The following is a 20148-nucleotide window of genomic DNA, read 5'->3' as shown; positions in this document are numbered from 1 at the left end:
CTCTGGGTCCAGAGAAAAAAAAAAACCCAGACTGATGTAGCGTGCATAATGTCTGCTCTTCTTTTTCAACATCCCAGAAGGGGAATACCGGCTCCTTTCTTTTACACTGTCTCCCTGCATAATGTAGAAAGTGCACATTGCTCATACAAATGGCCCACACCACGGGCTATGTAATAAAGGGTTGTGTGTGAATGTGGCTGACTGATTTCATTCCATTTCCTTTGGCCTGGAGGGCCTAAAGGGGCGGCAGAGACAAGGCAGACACGCTCCATCCAGTAAATACTCTTTTCACGTTTTCTTTTTTCTCTTCTCCTCCCCTGCAGATTTGCTGCCGAAGTCGGTGGAGAGCGTCTTCATCTTCCAGGAGGCGAGCGAGGGCGAGCAGAATGCGGCCACTCAGACGTATGACGCCATCGTCGTGGAGCAGTGGACCGTCATCGATGTGAGTGGAGGGATTTTTTTTTTTACTCTTGTCGTCACATTGTCGCGGCGGAGCGCCTGAGTAAATACTGTGTAAAGAGCTCAGGGTGGTGGACGAGTGAGTAGAAGGTCTGACTTCCATTCAGGAGACCAGACATGACCTACTGCCACAGAAATGAATCTTTGTCTTTATTTTTCTAAATATAAGTGTTTCACATCTCAGAGTCTAACTAGTCTCTGTGGGCAACGGTCGACATTTGGAGGTGTTGGTGTAGAAAGCGAATATTCCCTCTTCTGTTTGCTGTACAGCGATATGACGAGTCCACACCATAACAGGTGTTTTAGGTGCAGACGACATTTTGGCTAATCTCCATTAACAGCTTTCTGCATGTGGATGCAGATTAATCAAAAAGCAGATTTCGGTCAATGTGTTCCACCTCGTTTTCACTCCACACAAACTGTTTACACGATTGTTCAAACAAGAAACTGACGTTTTGCGGCCGCACAACCTCGTCTCTTGTGCACAGACTCTGTATATTCACATGCAGAATCTGTTTATCGAGATTATTACATAAAAAAAAACAATAGTTTTTTACATACTACGGTCAAAACAGTCACGAGATTTCCATTTGGCTGAAGGTGTTAAAACAGCATCATCATCAAAATATCAAACATTTAAACGAGGAAATATATTTTATGACAAAGTTTGATTCCTCCAGGAAAGTTTCAAGTATTTAAAGCATCTGAGCTAAGTAGCATTGGAGCCATTCAACATTTTAACCAGGATACTGACTGCCGGTTGTTTCCAGAGCTCGTCACCCGTCAGCACTGCTCGTATCAATATCATCGTTTTCAATCAAGATATTTAATCTGCATCTATATGAGATGGATTTAGAGCACAAATCCACTGGTGTACTTTTATTGAAATCAGTTGTCGCTCAGATGTTGAGGCTGTTCATCCCCTCCTCACTCTGCAGCCAACCGTTCTCCCAGCAACCCCGAAGGCAAATCTGCCAGATCTCAATTGATAGGACATGTGTAGCGGTTGCTTGTGTTATCGGGAGCAAACCGCTTCCACCTGACGATTAGTGTCTCTCCTCAGCTCAAGTTCGAAGTTGGAAATAGATTTTTTTTTTTCTTTAGAATTGAAGGTTTTGCCGCCATTTCATTGCTTTTCATTTGTATGTATGTGTTTGTGTGTGTGTGTGTGTGTGTGTGTGTATACATGTTTGTGCGTGCAGCTGCTGTGTGTGTTCGTGTCCACTCTGTGTGTCTGGATGTGTTTGCCGATGCTATCTCAGTAATTGAATTTAGACCTTTTTGTGGCCCGGGGCTGTCCAAGTGTGAAAGGAGACTTTTGTCCATGAAAATGTGTCTCTCTGAGGATCCAGCACAGAGCTAATGCCCACATGTGCCAATAAAAAGACTCCTACGCTCGTCTGGCGGCGGCAGTAGAACCTCCCCCTCCTCTGAGATGAATGGCTGCACTGTGACAGCTTAATGGATTTCAATGGCTTCCCCAGAAATGTGAACAGAGTATGACACTGAACCGAAACCCAAAAGTTCCAGAGAACCAATCAACTCTCTCAAAAACCCGTCTCGTCCGAGCGATCGGCCCCGTGTGAAGTCAGATTGACAACGTGCTCGTTCACAAGGCACGAACAGTCTCCCTTCATCCCACCATTCATTGTGATAACTGCCTGAAATTGATATGCAAAGTATCCTCTCAGCTCACTATTGTTTCAGTGCCAGGAAAACTACAATGAAAAATATCCTCATTTCTTTACATACGTCCCCCTAATATTTAACAGTTTCATTCATCCAGACGTCTGACAGGTGCCGGGATGAATGAAGCAGGCAATCATTAACAGTGTCGTCAAGTGGGAGAGTGTCGTCTCGGGGATGGCGTCTGTTCATCACTGACGAGGGGAGAAAGATTAAGCTTTTCTAATTGTTAAATGTATTGAATGAGATGCAACTAATCAGAGGATTTGCATGTGAAAAGTCTGAGTGAGGTGTCGTGATGGCGTCAGTTCTGTCACAAGCCGGCCCGAGGAGCAGGGAATCCAACGAGACGTTAACGAGTTGGAAATTATTCAAACTAAAAGGCTACAAAAATGAACAATACAGGAATATCTGTCAGATTGAAAAGTTGTGAACGTCAAGAAACAACTGTCCAACGTGTCGTATGACAGCTTACATTGATTTTCCAAATTTGTGGTCATGCCAAACTATTGTGTTTGTGTCAGCTGCACCAGACTGTCAGGACATTGTGTCCAGAGTTTTGAAGAGATGGGATTTTACTGCTGGATCTGTTGCTAAAAATGTGGTCATGAGACTGGTGAACAGAAACCACACATATCTCAGTCTGTGGAAACAGGATTTAAGTCATTATCCAATTATTATCATGATTATTGTTTACTTTGGACAACAATGAGACTGACCACGGGGACATTTATCTTATTGTTTATTTAGTTTGTTACCAAAGAGGAACTAAAAAAAGATTAGTTTCATTTAGTTGTAGTGAATATAAGAGTCGTCCAACGTTTCAGGGGAAATCCAAACAAATCGAAATAAATCTAAAGGAGACAGGAGCAAGTTTTTATATTAAACGGCAGCAGAGCACCATCAGGAGATAAGCAGCACAAACACAGCAAAGTGCATTTGATTAGAGCCAAGAGAAATAAATTAACATTGTACAAACAAATTAAAAACATGCTCGTATTTTGCACAGGATGCCGTCGGTGCTAAAGAGCTCGAGCATACGTTTGTTTTAGCTTCCAGACTGCGAAACAGATACATGGAACGAAAAACAAAGATTGTTGCAGTTGCCTGAACACGACTGTTTATTCCTGAGCAAAGTGACCCGAGCAGGAAACATGCAGATGGTGGTGGAGAGCCTCAAAATTAATAACACATCAAGGGCCTCTGCTTTGAAACTTCAATTAGGGCCGGCCTCTCATCTCGTGTGTCCGGGGGGAAAATGAAAACAGGAGCTGCCTCCAAACTAATGTGCTGAAAGCCTCTTTTTCCTTATCAGTAAGTTTCACAGGAGCAATATCCAAACAAAACATGTTCTTCTTCACTTCACACCTCGGCTCCGCTCGCTCTTTAATACGTTTGCTCGCACTGAGCAGCTGCAGGAGAATTTATTCATCAGCAGGGACAGAATGCATTAACGGGAAGGTGTTGCATTTCAGTCGTTCCATATCCAGATGAAACGACCAAAGGTGCACAAGAGTCCACATACGTGTGTTTTATTAAAAGACGGATTGATATTCACTATAGCTCGGCCAACGTGTGTGAGTGTACTGATCTTCCTGAGGCGCTTTTCATCTTCTCTTTCACGCCTCAAAATGTTGTGATCCACTTCGACACTCCCAGACTCCGCAGAAGGAGCATTATGACGCACACGAGGCAGAACTGTGGATGCGTGCCACAGAGGAAACATCGATTGGATTGTGTACAGAATAAAAGCAGTGTAGAATATTTGACTGATCAGCTCGGCCGAGTAGGAGTGTGTAGTTCACTCAGCTATTACACCCAAATCTCTGACTGACAGTTGCATTGTGGGTAATGTAGGCACCAGATTTTGACAAGGAGAACGAAGTCGAATGCCCAAAACTGAGATTTCACTTGAGCAATTATCTTGTAATTTCTTCAGCGAAACTCCTCCACAGCCACAGACGACTGTTAAAACTGTTTTCACTCCTCAGGACGAGTAAATTAGTAAAGATGACAATTTGGGCTCAGGAGTCTTTTTGTAAATCACAAAATCCCCCTTAGCGGTGTCCGACCATGCACATGATCTTGGACTCTATTCCCAACATTTAAAGATGGAGCCAAAAACAAAGACAGTTAATGTATCAGAAACAATCTCAACACGTAAAATGGAAATTCTGCAGCATGGTCACACCTCATCACAGCAAAAACACGGACATGCACGTTTGTTACTGAAGAACTGAAACAAGGCTGAACTGTGCGTTAGTTACCAGAGCTTTAAACGTAACTTAGAGAAATGATCAGAGCAGAAAACAAGCGATGCACACCAGCTCCCTGGAAACAGTCAGCTTTGTTTGTTAGCGCTGAACATAAAAAATCACTTGTCTCCTGATGTTGCTCTTTGTAAAATGATTTAAAATTAGTAAGTGTATTAAATGTACATGGATTGTGCAGCTTATAAATGCAGATTTAGTGGATGCTTCATTCTCTGTTTTTCTCAAAGAGTCCAAATCTATTTGAGCAAATTTCTATTTGTACGAGTCGCAGCAGGATAGTCAGTAAAGTAAAATGTTCTCTCAGCCTCTTCAAGCGCTGCGGTTTGATGATGTCGCAGGCACGCTCGCTCCTTGATCTCCACAACTCATAACCTGAAAGACTCACCAGGAAAAAAAAGTGCAGGGGGGGGGGGGGGGGGGGGGGGGGGAGTAAAGAGAAAGTGTCGACTCCTGCAGAAAAAGACACCCTTAGAGTTAATATCAGTGCAGCTGAAATGTAAGGAATGGCAGTCCAAAGTCAAAGCAAGTAACAGGAGCTTAGCAGAGCTGACACTGTTGTCTCTCAACCCCACACGCAGCTCCAGCTTTGAACTGCGACACTTCACAGTCTTCACAAACGAAGTCACGTCTAAAATGGGATTAGGTCCCCACATCGCAGCGTTGGTGTGGCAGCGAGGAATCTTTGAAGAAATAGTTTCAGGCGTAGAAAAGGACACCTCAGATCCACACGTGGAGATACAGCTTGTGAGAGTCTCGAGATTAGCTTCACGCAAAAGCCACTGGGTGAACATCCGCCTTCCTCTGGGTTCACTGGAATCGATTCGGCGGTCGGTGCCGCGAACACAGGATGCAGATGTGCTGTGTTTCTGCTAGTTTCAGACCTCGTGCATGGCTCACAGTGCGGAGTAGGTGTTGTGTTCTGTGTGTTCTGTGTGCGTGTGCACGCTGCGGCCTGCGTGTCGTGCAGGGAGCTGATCGTTAACGTGCACGTTGCCTGTCCGTGATATCTCTGTCCTGCATGGCTGAGGTGAGAGAAGAGGTGACCTAGATAGAAGCGGAGTAATTTGCACCGTCCGAGTGCAAGTGAGAGATCACGGCCGCTCTGTCAGGCAACGAGAGGATAATGCCGATAACTGCAGAACAGGAGGGAAGCTCTCTTATAGGTTGCAGTTGTTTATAAGGTGGAAAATAATAACAGCAGAATAAACTTAACAGGTTTGTTTGAATGTTTAAGCCACAGTGAACTTCACATGAATTTGAGTATTTTCACACAGTTTGACTGATAGTTTTACTGAGCTACTACATCATGGAGGGTCTTACAGAGTCGCTCGATGTAGGTCGAGGCTAAAGGAACATCTGGAGAGAGCCACCGTGGTGTTGTTGCAGTTCATGTACGGTCTGAACTGAGGTTGTCTTTTTCTCTGTATCTCTCGTTTCACTCGTTTCCAAAGTAGGTTGTGGTTTGAAGAGTCATCTCAGTTAACCTAAAAAAAACAAAAAAAACAGGTGGTTTTGAGCTCGCTACCCGTCAGGCAGATTTTTAAAAAAAGCAGTCAACAGAGAAACTGAGAGAAGCTCTGGGCCACACCTGTCAGAATTTAGCTTTTGGCCCTCTCTTTGATTTGAATAGAATAATTAGGGCTGCTGCCGCAAAGTTGTCGACTTGTCTTCGATGCATTTTGTTCTGTTTTCCCTCCGTGATAAAAGCTCTCTCTGACACATGATGAACACGAACAAATGTATGCGCTTGCTCCTTTGTTTTCCAAACGACCTCATCATGTGTTATCAGGCTGCATAGTTCAGTTCTGACTCAAACGTAGTCTGATGCCTCATAAAAGTCTAATTTTTGGACGTTCTCTGCGTGGCTTCTATTTAATCTTTGTTATTGCTGCTGTGATGACGATTCGAGCCAGAAAAACGTCCCCTGATGATGCGTAGGCGTCTTTGGAAAGTTTTGGAAAAACAAAGTATTGGTCAAATTAAAATTCTGACCTGGTGACGATGGTAGATCAAAGTCAAGGGGATCAAAGTTATAACAAATCGTCGTGTGGGAACCTGAATATCTGCTGCGATGTAACCTGCAGTGTGGAGATATTTCCCTCTGAACACAAAACCTTGTGGTGGCGCCAGTAGAAAAGTCAGGGGAGCACAAAAGAGCACCAAAGTTAGGATGATGTATCTTCTGAGGACCACGAATGTCTGAAAGTTTAGTTGTAGTCCAGAAGACAGATGTTTATTTCAGTGTGGGACAAAGTGGTGGACCAGCAAACGTTATCATTCCCGGAGCCACTCCACTCTCATGGCAAATTAAAACTAATAAATAAAATATATATATAACTTACTAACTATTAGATATAATTCGTAAGAATTCTTCCCTTGTCCTCTACTGAAGGAGATAAGTTAGGAAGCATTGAAGCTCCTTTCCTTCCTTAGATTTAGAATTAGAAGGTATTAAAAAAAAATCCATGATGAGTAATCGAAACATAAAAGTGAGCAGAAGTGACCGTGAGGAATAAATGTAAGAAACAGCACAAATATGAAATATTTATCTGTGGTGTTTTTAAAAACGGTCAATTGCAGTTTGAAATGGTCGACGCGGTTGCAGGACCGTTGCTGTGACAACGCTCAAGGTTGAGCGAGCCCATCAGAATATCTGAGGTATTTGCTGCATCATTACTGGACTGTGGCTGCAAACCTGTCGACCCCACGAGTCTGAGAACACACGGCCGGATTCTGAGCTGGTGAAAAAGACAGATTCACGCTTTGTTATGTCTGTCCTGCAGAGCGGATGGAGGAGGTGATAGAAAAATAATAGAGCTTTGTTATTGTTGAGCTGACTCCCAGAGTGCACTATGAGCTCTACGTTGACCTGCGGCTGCACCGTCCTTTACCACCGGCCCGACAACACGTGTTTATCTTATCTTATATTTCTGACAACGATCGAACACTTGCCGAAATGTTAAAGCAACAATTTGTGTTACTTTTACTGAGCGACAGCGCCCTCTGCAGCCGCATGTGGTGATTATATCTGTTGGGCTCCGTGTTCCAGTAATCAGTGTTTCTTATGCAGGAAAATAAATAAATAACGGGAATCAATGTATTCATCCCCACGTCCTGAACCAGAAGAGCTGCAGCTGGAACAAATCCATCGAGCTCTGTTTAGAATTCCTCATATTTCAAAAGTTTCCACGCTGAATATTGGAGATAAAGTCAAGTTGTTCTATTCCAATTTCAGTCAGTCACAGTTTTCTCACAGGAGATTGTGCCCGTTCACCAAAAGTCATTTTCAGACTCAGGAACTCCGGAAGTGTTTGGACGTTTGGGTCCAGACGTTATACAGACATTTTCTTTCAAATGTAAATAACCAGAGATTATCCAGGTCCGACTCATTCACCACAACAGGAGAATCCGCAGAGCGGATACAGGTTTTGTTGACGGCACATCGACACCAGAGTCGGTTCTTATCACCTGAAGCTCTGGAACCTCGTCCTTCCAAGTTTCCATCTTCGTCTGCAACTTGACATTTTTAGACTTGGCTGTGGTGAAACTCTCGGTACATTATAAAGTTGTATTCTCACATCACTTTTACTGGGGCGCCGTAGAGGAAGAACTGAATCTCCAGAGCAACTGAAAAGTTGCATTCTCACATTCAGCCGCTCTGGAAAGTTTCAGGAGGTTATTCAACCACCACACTAATTATTGAAGCTTCTGTTTTTTTGTTTTACCTATCACCTCCTGCTCTCTAACAAGGTGTTCGGCTCAAGGCACAGATGTGTTAAACCGTGTGAAGATGGTTAAAATACCCCTCCTCTGTCTTCACACTGTGTGATCCCTCTGCGAAGTCTCTCAGATAACATCGGCAAAGATGGCGAGGTGATTACTTTCTTGTTTTTCAGCCTCTCTCCGGTGGATGCAGGAGTGCTGATGCAGCAAGGTGGCCCGGCATAATAAGTCAGAGGAGCGCTGAGCCTCTCTGCGGGAGCTGTGATTAACTCTCACCTACTCCAAAGAACAGCAAAGCCATTACAGAAAAATTATTTCTCAATTTACTTTCCGGGAAGCTTTGAGTACGAGAGTGTGTTTCTGGGAGTTGTTCCAACGTAAACCCTCGGAAAAATGTAGATGCGCCGCTCCCTGTAGGAACTTAGAAAGTAATGCCTGTGTAAATAACGTCTCATATTCCAACGATTAGCTCTTTGCAAACCTGCAAGTTAATATGCGACTGCTTTAGGTCTGTTTGTGCATGTGCTGTCAACTCGGTCAATACAAATCTGTGGAAGAAAAACAAGGCGCAGTGCGCTGGAGTGGGTTTAAGTGTTTTGATTTGAAGTCTGTCTCATGGCTGACAGTGAGCGCTGCATGCTGATCAGTCGCTCTGTCTCAGAAATGTTCTCACTTTTCAATTCTCTCTGTAGCCTGTGACTGGATCCAGCTGCAGAATTAGAAGTAGCGGTAGGAAAGTGCTGCAGCACGATGTAGCAGTAGAAGCTACCGATGGTGAGCATGGGGCCGGATCTGTGTGAAGGAGGCGGATGATGGTGGGTGTTCATTACATGAAACCTTTGGCTGGTGCAGCTTTAATTAGTTTTCACACTTCTCAGAACAGTGGAGGCTAATGTAGCGGTGCAGGTGCGACGTGTTCTTGAAAGGTTGATCGGTTGCACTATGAATATTCACGGTGGTGCGCTTGGTTCGTGTTTGCATGTCTTGACTCAGATCAGGATTCGCTCTGCACCACCGAGGATAACGGTCTGGAATTTATGTAAAAATCGTCAACGGCCTGAAGGCTGAGACTTTTATTTCACTCTCGTCTTTTCAAATACATTGGCTTTCTGCGACGTCCGCATCTTTAGACGTGGTGTGAGGAAAACTGTTTTTTTTTTTTATTGCTGGTCTTAAGAAATGTCTTGTGCGTGTGAATGCAAATGTTGTTTGTGCGAGACTGACACGTGTTGTGGTTTTTCAGTTTCTACAAACCACACACACACACACACACACACACACACTTCCTCCCCAAATAGATTGTGTTTGTGTGTCTGTCTGCGTTCTGAAAATTACAGGTGGGTTTTTCAACATTTAAAAGTTTTGTTCTGTTTCTGACACAGCGGGTCTGCGGGACTTGAAAATCACAAACAACAATAATGAAAGTGTTCCATGTGAACAACCTGTTTACTCAAGGACTCACTGACGAATACTTAATAGACACGGTTGCCATGTTGACTCATGTTCACTCATGGCAACCCGGGGTTTTCAGCTGCAGTAGATTCACGTCACAGGTTTTTTTATTCTTTCCGTTGGTCTCAGGCTGAACACAAACCTCAAGCATCGTATCTGAGAGGAGAGACGTTTTTTTTTACTTTCGATCTGCGTGATGCTGAAGCTTGATTATATCTCATGTGTTGTAACAACAGTTGTTGACCACACTCCGCTCCACAGTGTTCATGCATATTGAAGATGGTGACTGTATGTGCAGGCGCAGAGCCGCGTGGGTCCAGGTTGTTGCTGACGTCTTGTTTTCCTCACAGGGTCTGCAGGTGAAGGCTGATTATGTTCCCCTGCTGCAGTCTCTTGCTACATATGGATGGAGACTCACGTGTGTGCTGCCGACTCCTGTAATCAAGACCAACAGGTAATCTCCCTCATTCGAGTATTAAAGGAGCAACACGTAATCAGGGTCCAATAACGACCCCTGTTGGCAGCCACCAGGAATTACAACAATTTCACCTGAAACTCTGTGTGCATCCTAGAGATTTAAAAACATTGTATAACGTCTTAAACTAATAACCTGGATTATACACATGCACCTAGAAATAAATATTTCATATTTGTAATTCATTTCAATAGGTCAGTTTTCACTTTTAAAGGATATTTTCTGCTATTTAGCATTTAATTAATTGTCCAAAACAATAAAACATACATCTTGAGGGCTAGTGGGGGGGGTAAATACATTTATAGGCATATAATATGAATACTTTAATTATATCTGAGGTATTTTTCCATGGTGCTAAGTCTTTATCTCACATCAAGGTCAAATATTTGGCTGAATTCCTGAACCCAAAAACTGTGTATGTCGTCTGAAAATATATAAAGTCTATATTATATATATATATAAATTAGATCATTCTCTCTGAGTTAAGGATTTGTTCTAAAACCTGGTTCTTCAGCTCGTGGTCGCAGAGAGAAACAGAGATGAAAGTCAAAGTGCTTTATATGAAACATTACGTTGCTAGAACAGTATTAAAAAACTTATTGAAGCATAAATTCAAAAAGAGAATAAATAAGTCATATTTTCAGCATTTTCCCACTGTAACCTCTGAACCTCTGCAAGACAACACAAACAGTACTTTGTTTTATTTCTTATTGTGATTATTTTATGACACTCTATGATTAAAAGTATATAATATATTTTATATTTACTAGCTTTGCTGCAGGGAGGCAACTTGTGCACAACCTAAAGTGTTTACTAACTCCTTTACTGTTTGCTACATGAGATAAAAACTGTAAGAGAGATGAGAAATGACAGCTTCGACTCGTGTCTACATCAGTTCAGGCTGAACTTTGAGCCGAGCAGCAGCAGCAGCTGTGACGGTTTAAAATCTGCGGCTCTGACTGTGGCTGGAAAATCTCTACACAGAAACACAGTGGTTCTCAGCTGAGCTCATGCTGACTCATGGCTGATGTATGAGTGAACATCCACTTATGGTCAAAGGCCTCGCATGTTCTCAGACACAGAAATCTGTTCCTCAGCTCGCTGCTGATGTTCTATGCTCATCGAGCACTGTGCTGCAGTGCAGCTCACTTTAATTTTTTATTTTAGCAACTGAAAATGAGGAGGATGAGATTTTATGAACATGAAGTATAAATAAAACTGAATTCACTGCAGCACAGGAGCTTCTAGATTAGTTCATCGATTAGTGCAACACAGCAATTGTTCAAGTTACCACGTAGAGTTCACAGTATTCATATTACTTAAAGTTAAGTTCAGATTTGTCAGAGGTGCCTTAAAACAACTGGAACCGTCCTTCACACCCACACGTCTCGCCTTTTATATTAAACACGTGTAGAAATAGAAAACAAGACACTTCACCAGGTGAACACTGTTACAGTTTGGATTGATTTACTCTGTGAAGATGCGGCTTCGAGTCTGTCTTAAAGAAATACTCACAAGCCCAAATGCAACATCAGTTCCTCGTGTGTGGAGAGATGTGTGAAGAACCCGATGGTATCGTCCATGTTTACGGACATTTCAGCCCCAAATTCCCTCTTTTTTCTGTTTCTGCCACGACTTCACTTTTGAAACATCACAGCTTCAGCTAAACTTTGAGAATTGTAGTTTCTTTCCGCCTTCACTTGCATTGCAACGCTTTAGGGAACAGTGTGAGGAGCGATTACATGTAATTGTTGCGCCGAGACAGAGTTATGTGAATCCTCTAACAAAATGCTGCACTGATGCAACGTGCATGTAGCATTTCCATGCACTGACTGATCGTGTGTTCTGCCTGCGCCTCAGTCAACACTGGTCATGTTCGCTGCTCTTTCAGAACACAGCTGATTAATTACCTCTCTATTTTCATCCTTTGTTTCCCCCCCCCCACCACCACCATCCCTCCCCCTCTGCACTCTTTCAAAATGCCACAACGCAACAGCACAACATGGCTAATTAATCAGCGTCGGCCTAGATACAGTACGAGACGGCGCTCGTTTCTCTCCCTGCCTGGAAAAACATTTCACCAACTGAAATTACAGTTGATGATCTATTTCAGATTAGCGTTACTCATTACTCTTGTTTTTGTGATGTTCACTCCTCCGTTTTTTTAAATAGTGAATTTGCAAATGCAAGGATTTTTTTGGGGTTTTTTTTTCCCTGTGTTGTTTGAGGGTTTGCAGGCTGCACTTCCACGCTCCATCTGGAAGGGGTCGGGATAAGTGTCAGTGATCTCAGCAGCGTCTGAAATTAATGCTAACTGGTGCTCAGCGGCTGCTCCACACAACATTAATTCATGTAGTTGTCTCCGAGCATGCATTCACGTTCGCCGCATTCAATTAATGTAGATGGTGATTACGTTTTAAAGCCATTTGCTACAGTAAATGTGAACGTCTACGATACAAGGGGACGTAAGGAAACTAGACGCTTGAGAAAAATATGTTTATTATTGAAAGTACATCGAGTTTTAATCTTAAATATTCGGAAGGGAGATTCAAACTTCATGTGTTTGACTGTAAAGTAGCTGTAGGATCAGGAACATTCAGGTACAATCAGTATAAACAGCTCTCGCTCTTCTATATGTTGGAGTTAAAATAGTGCGGCTGACACTAACAGCCAGGAGTAGGCTCAGTAATAGCGCCTGTAATTTTTTAAGTAACATTCTCCCTTCCAGCTTCGTGGGCCGGGGCTTTTGCTGCTAACTCCAGTTAGTTTTCAGCTTAGACCCGGCAGGAGGCCGTCCAGCATCCTTGACAGCCTAGAAAATAGCTTGTGGATGGTGGAAGGAAGGAGGTAATGGAAAGAAGAGGTTGTGTCGAGGCTCTGAACGGTTTAGAGAGCGAGCTCTGTGCTGGGGGAGTCTCTCAAGTCCATTTGATGTTGAGAAGGGGGAGATTTGTTGCAGGCTTTTAGGAATCTGCAGCGATCGTAAACCTGCCATCTCGCCTCACGTGCAAGGTTGAGCACGCAGCTTAATTCAAGGCAACATGTAACCTTTGTGTGTGTGTGTCTGCACGTGTGCATGTGTTGTCGGGCTTGTGCCAGATAGCGGCAGGACCATCTTCTTATTTTAAGCCGTGTCCAATAATAGCGAAAGAGAAATTGAAGGGATAAAGCAGAAACAAACAATGAAACCGTCAAACATCAGGCGCACACATCACAAGAGATAAAAGCGGAGAGGTAGAACTCAGCCAGCCTGTGGGAGCTCACTGGGCTAAAAAGGGCCGTTCATGACAAAGAGGAGCCGACGCAGAGAGTAAGCGTGAGAGACAAGAAGCCCACTCAGAAATGAATGTGCATTTCCTGCCACGATTAATCTGTCAGCACCAGTACTTGTGCAGATTATCCTCCTCGGAACACAGGAGAGTGACATGTGCATGGGACGGAGGATTATTTTGGGGGTCGAATTAAGGAAAAGTAGAAGAAATACATGTTGTGAGATGCAGAGGATGATCTGAGACATTCAGGCAAAACCGCAAAAACCGTCCTCTCAGTGTGTGAGCCGTCTGACAAAATGGAGGCAAATGATGCAGACAGATGACAGCAGGAAAGAGGTTGGGCCCACAGATGTGATTCTATATCCTTCACCTGTCAGATAAGAGAGTGAAGCAGATGTAGTGAGCAGCAATCGTCTGATTATCTAATGTCGCTCTGTGACATCAGGTTTTATCTCAAATGAATCGTACACACACTTTATGTATCTGTGTTCTCTGCAGAATATTCAAGGACAAAAAAACATGAATGAGAGTTTTTCTGTCATTTATAAATGTCTACATTTTGAAAAGCAAGATACTACAACGCAGTATTATTGTCACTTGAAGGTTTTCTAGATTTCGAGAAGAAAGTCATAATATTACGAGAAAAAAGTTTTGATTTTACAAAGATTTTGTTGAAATTTTTGTGGAGGATGAAATTTCTTTCTTCTCATAACAAGTCAAATTTTTAATGATCCATCGTACAAAAAAGGTAAAAACTGATGTAAAAATAATCTCAATCTTGTTGAAATGTCTAAACTTTTCCGCTGATGTTTGATTTTCTCTCTGTGTCCTCATCGGTCAGCGATGGAAGTCTGTCCACCAAACAGATCGTGTTCCTGCAAAGACCCGTGTTGGGCCGAAAGAGGAGGGAATCCAAGGTACCTCACATTCCTCCCTGCTTTTCTTTTTCTTTCAGTTGTTCGGTCACGTGCTCAAAAAGCCAACATCACCGTTTCCCACCTCCAACTCCGCAGATGTTTTTATTTAAGTAGATAGATACACTCGGCGCTGGAGGGATGCGGAGAAACATTCCTCTGTTTGAGATACGAGGAATTCTTCCGCAGCAGATAAAGGTTGTTGGTTGATGATTTTGTCTTTGAGACCCTGAATAGTGTTGACTTGATATTTCAACTCCCATCACAGCAACACATTTAAAACCTCAAGACTTCAGCAAATCTAACAAGATTTTCTTTTCGGTTCAATATGTCCCTGCAGTGTTGTTCAAGTAACTGAGGACATGTTGCATTAAACTTCTGCCTGTTTGTCCGGTCAGACTGAAGCCACCGCAGGCCACTAATAACTCCCTTCAAAATGGCCTCAATTTCCTCCTCCGCATCAGTGAGACTCATTTGAATTAGCAAGTAATCCCGGCGCATATTGAATCCACTGTGATCTATTCTTAATTAAGTCTGTGTCCAATGCTTTGTGTCTAACAGCGTGTTTAAAGACGTACGACGCATTCCACTAACATGCTCACGTAAATGTTTCAGAAACTGATCTTCAAGCCCCGAAGCAAGTCCAACAAGAACTGCATTAAAGACACGGCGAAGAACAAGAAGAAGAAGAAAACGAAGAGTGAGAAAGATGCAGAAGATCCGAAGATTATTGACGACAGAGAAAAGGCTGAGAGAGAGGAGGACAAGAGCAGAGAGGAAGGGGAGAACGCAACATACGGAGATGCGGGGAGAGAAAGTGGGACACTGGAAGAAAGGGAAACGAGGTGTGAGGAAGACGGAAAGATTGATGATGGGATTGAGATCAGCATAGAGACTGTCGAAATGAAAGATGGAGGAACGGAGACAAAAGACAAAGGAGCAGGAAATGGCACAGATGAAGGAGAAGAAGATGAAGAAGAAAAAATAACATTGGGTGAAGAGGGATCGGAAGAGAATGGAGAGCCTTTAGTCCAGGAAGTGGCAGAAACTGTTGCGACTCTCGAAACAGAGAATGAGACCAAAGAAAACAAGGACACGGGCGTAGCAGAGGTTGAAGCCGTGATCGAAAACGGTGTGGAGGCGGACGAGGAGAGAGACGAGGGCGGAGAAAATGCGATCAAACACAAGGCGGAGGAGCCGGCAAGTGTGGAGGTCAACGCCAAGGAGATTGTGGCAGATTCGCTGGCCAGTCTGACCAATCAGAGCCCAGAGGAAACTCAAGAGTAGCCCCGAGTCGAGGTTTTATTCCCCACCCTACCTCTCAAATCCCCCCCCCCCATCTTAAGATCTGGTTCACAGTGTTGTCCCTGATCCAAATTAACGGGGCGTCGATCCCCATCGCTGCAGCATTGTCCAAACCTGCCATCTTTCATTGACGACCCCCCCCCCCCCCAACCCCCGAACCTGCCAAAGTGTAGCTTCGGACTGATTTCATGTGATTGCAGACATCAGTCCTACTGTATAACCACACAAACTGAATGTATATATCATCAACAGGCAGGTCTGAGGCGCGATAGGCAAAGTGGTGTCACTGGAGTAACTTAATGAGGAACGACGAGAATATCTGTTATGACGCCAACAAGGATGAGCGACAACTTTGAACAATTAAAAACCTGGTCACATCAGAAGCAGACAGCAGTGAAATCAAGTCAATTCAAACAAAATCAGATCAACTAATCGATAGTTTCTCAGGCGCGAAGTCGTTTAGGATGAATCAAGTTCAGATTCAGTAAAGGAGTTGGTACAAATTCTTGCAGATGCTAGTGTGAGCTTATTGTCTGAATAGCGACCAAGCTAATTTGCTAGTTAGCCCTGAGAATGTTTTTTTTTTCAGTCACTTTGAGGAAATTGAAGAAAATGTGTAAAAGCCTCAAACTGCTTGAAGGAAATCATCGGCTCGACACGTACATTTTACCAGCATGTTAGCAGTTAGCTCACCAGATACAGTAGTTTAGCTCCTAGCCATGCAAATAGACGCTAAGTCTATTCAAGTCATTTCTGGTGTGGCCGGGTCTTTATAGAAGCAGTTAGCGACATCATGTCAATTAGTAAAATGTCTAATTGTGTTTATTTAGATACGCTCACGAACAGCAGTGATGCTCCTTAAAGTTCGAGGACTTCCCTTTCCCCCTTCAGCTCGTAATATCCAGATATGGCATCGACGTTACGAGACGTGCCGGACAGTTTGTGAAAGTGTGGAAAGACGAGTCAGAAAGAAATCCTGTCTAGACACAGGCCTGCCTCATCCAAACCATATCCACACAACGAAAAGGCAGGTATGCCCAGGAACGTGTCCTACGTGATCACAGACTGTTTCACCATCTTCTCCTCGGTTCTGTGCACCATAGTGAGATGTGACGTGGAGGGAACTCGGAGGAGAACGCTGGCAGAGGTGACGGGAAAGGCGTTTGTTGCGACAGGCAATCCAAAGTAGGGTGAAGAGATAATTGTTTACGCTGAGCTCTAAGCCGTCAAGTGCTTCAAAGAGAGCCGATAATCACTCTTTGGTGCGGTGTGCTAAGCTCACCTTGCATACAGAATGTTCCATAACTCAAAGCCAAGTTAGATAAGGATGTGAAATTCAGCTGAATGTTTGCGGCTCAAGGGCGAAACTTGTGTTTAGACTCACCTAGTTTGTTTTCACGTGGAGGGGTGAGGATTTATTTCTACGCAAAGTCGCATTTTTAATCACGTCTCCAGTCAAGGGCCACGAATAAAAGCGCGTCTCAGTGCGGGGTTAATCTGCGTGGTCAGAGTGGACGCATGTTGTGTTTACTCACTCCCAATGTGCGGGATTGAGTGGGAGAGACAAAGCAGGAGGTGGAGATGTGGAAGAAAAAGACAAGAGAGCATAAGAGCGTCAAATAAAAGCAATGAAAAGGCTCATTTAAAGAAACATCCCACATCCCCCGTAGAGATTTCCTTCATTATTTTACCTCCAGCTCCGAGCACCTCTTACCCAGACATCATTTCTGACAATAACCGAGTCATAACGCGCCGCTTCGCTGCATCGTTTCCATTTAAGAGAGGCGAAATGTGAAGAAGGGAGGTGGCAACGTTCACCATGTAGAGATCTCATTAGCCCACTAATGGATTTTGTTCGCGGGGTATCTGTCAGGAATCATGCATTTATAATGGAGGTCACTTATTAGGGGGATGTATGATGGCAAAATAAAAATAGCCTTTGGATTCGACTGTAATGTCACAGAGCAGCATTTGCACTGCGGAGGATGATCCTGTGTTAAGAATGCAGAATTTTGCAGAGATATTTCCACATCAGAAAAAAAAAAAAAAAACGGTTTATTGAAATGTTAGCATTCGATTAATCAAGAACTTAAACTGTCTCGCTTTATACAGACGTCAGTTTGTCATCGTTTGTGTCTTTTGCTTTATGAGAATTAGATGATACCTTGATGAAGATGGAACTCTTCAGTTACTCACGCGTGAGATTGATTTTGCTGAATAAGTGCTCTCCTTTTGTAGGGGGGGGGGGGGGGTGGGGGGGGGGGTTGGGTTAATCCGCCCGCCGCTGAGATTTTTTCGATGTAAAATGGCAAATGTTTTTTTGTGTAGAGTAGAGTATAACAAACTGTGACCAGTGCAGCCTTATTACTATACTGTAAGTGGCCCGCAGCCTGCTATTAGAGATGGTGATTTTAAATGTTACATGTTCGTTCTAGTCCAACAGGAAAGTTTCGCTGCCGTCAGTGTTGGTATTTTTGAAGCTGTCGTCCCCTGTTTTATTACTGGAATTCGCAGTGAGGGGGAAAAAAGATTTGAAGTGTTTGTCGACATGAAGGTAATGTGTGTAGGATTTATTTTTAACATGTTTATTTTATTATCATTATTGTGAATGGTTTTTTTTACACCGTGGGCTCTGTGTTGCCTCTGCTGTTCCGCTAAAGCTTGCAAAAATGTATTTCTGACTGACGCTTCGAGCTACCTCCCGAGGGCTGTTGTTGGTTTTCAAACCGAGGGGCCACAGCGCGCTCGACCTCCTGAAACATGTGGTCCTTGTCCTCTCGGCCTCCTCCGATGGCGGAGCCCGGACCTGTGAGCGTGAGTTCATTACTAATGGCAGACAAGGTCGAGGGTTACAGATGAGCCGGAATGGGTTTCCCACAGCTGTACACATGGAGTCTGCACGAGCACATGACAAATAACCACTCTGATATTGAACAGAGATATGAAGTTATATATCATAATATTCTCTGTGGTATTTTCTTGACTTTTTTATTTATTTTTTTTTCAGCTTTCGGCTTTTTGAGGTTTAATAAGCACTTATTCAAGAAATATTTAAAGCTGCTGTGGAGCCAATAACACTCCGCTGTCACTTTCACACTTTTGTCAGATGTGACAAATATGAATTATGAAAGGCAAAACCAAAATAGGCCTTTTGTTAGCTGACAAGATCTCTGAGAATATTGGAGAAACGTCCCCACTGAACCCTGGTCAACTTCTTTAATCAGATCTAATCAATTTCTTCATTCTCCCCAGCGTCAAGATAAACATTTTAACTGTCATCTATCAGTTTCATGAATATGAATTGATTCCAACACTCCCACCTTCCTCCTTTTATTATTATTTGTTTTTTTATCTGAAACTGTGACATTTATTCCCCTCAGGCGCCTGAAAACACAGAGATTTTCCACTTTGACCTTTTAGAAAAGCTCGGAGCAAGAGTTTGGAAAATCTGTAGAGTGGCAAAGTGATGTCATGTGAAATGACTGGTTTATTTTTCTTTTCCACCCCCGGTACATTCCGGTCGAACATCCGCAAACATGGATGATCGCGACCTGGACAAAAGTAGCAACCGGTCACGCACACGTCCGTCCGACCTGAGGCCGCGACCTTCAGGCCACTAACTCTCCCTGATTAGGGCTGAGTGGTTGCGGTGCAGTCCGACCCCTGACATGGGTACACGCTGGGGACTGTGGGTAATTGTGTTTTTTTTTTCTCACTTCATATTATTACAGGGGGAAAAAAGAGAAACAGACAGGATCTGAAACTTCATCACTTAAATGATGCTGAACCATGTTAACTCATCCGTCCGTGAAAACAGGGAGATCTTTGTCCGGTGTACGACTCGGATATACGTTCACAGCCCTCTGGTGTTAAAAATAGATAATATACGGTCTCCTGTGTTATATCAGCATAATTGTCTCTGAGCCTCAGTCGTGGCTTTGGTGCAATCGTTCATGGTGATGCTGTAAAAAAAAAAATAAGCGTAGTGGTTCATTTCCTGTGTGCTACTATGACGTGAAACCGGCAGAGTAAAAATAACAGATCATGATAAAATGGGGTCTTTTTTTTCCGTGTTGTCACTTTAGCTCACAGCCTCTGGAAAATGTACTCTTAGTTTTTTTTTTGTTTTGTTTTGGTCTCTGATCACCTCAGCTGCCATCTTGAATGTTGAGTAACTTTGATCGTGTGCTGTTGTCACTTGCAGAGCAGTGAAAGAAAAGTATTCTTTATCCCTTGCAATCCTGAGTATATGTCCACATTCCTACTGTTCATGACATCTGTACAATTTGTATATTATAAAATGATTTATATTTAATGTGTACACGCGTCCTCGCTTCTTTTGTGTCAAAGGAAAACTCAGTTTCGGTTTGGTTGAAGCAGTCGCGGTTTAAAAATAACTTGAGATAAGATGTTCGAGCATTTCTCAGGATTAATCCTTCAGCTCCAGATTTGACTCATGAACCTGTCAAAGGTTGAGTTCACATTTTATTATTAGGTCTGTCTTAATAAAAGTATTATTATACTCAGATGTTCACTGAAATACTTTTTACTGAGTGAAGTAACTCCTCTCGTTACGGACCATTAAGAGA

General features: G+C 43.2%; 1 protein-coding gene across 2 annotated transcripts in view; it reads left to right on the top strand.

Moving 5' to 3' along the window:
• LOC109643108 (raftlin) overlaps positions 1-19878 on the top strand; it is a 94574-nt gene extending 74696 nt beyond the window's left edge. For both annotated transcript variants that reach the window (XM_069537556.1, XM_069537557.1), the window contains 4 exons: positions 324-442; positions 9944-10047; positions 14182-14257; positions 14870-19878. In XM_069537556.1, coding sequence (XP_069393657.1) covers positions 324-442; positions 9944-10047; positions 14182-14257; positions 14870-15541 — 971 coding nt within the window. In that variant the 3' untranslated portion in view covers positions 15542-19878. The remainder of the gene's footprint in view (positions 1-323; positions 443-9943; positions 10048-14181; positions 14258-14869) is intronic.
• Positions 19879-20148: the final 270 nt, after the last annotated feature.

Source organism: Paralichthys olivaceus, chromosome 13, assembly GCF_024713975.1.
Source record: "Paralichthys olivaceus isolate ysfri-2021 chromosome 13, ASM2471397v2, whole genome shotgun sequence".
Classification (NCBI taxonomy): domain Eukaryota; kingdom Metazoa; phylum Chordata; class Actinopteri; order Pleuronectiformes; family Paralichthyidae; genus Paralichthys; species Paralichthys olivaceus.
Note: the sequence above shows the minus strand (reverse complement) of the source record. Positions and strands in the feature narration are given on the sequence as shown.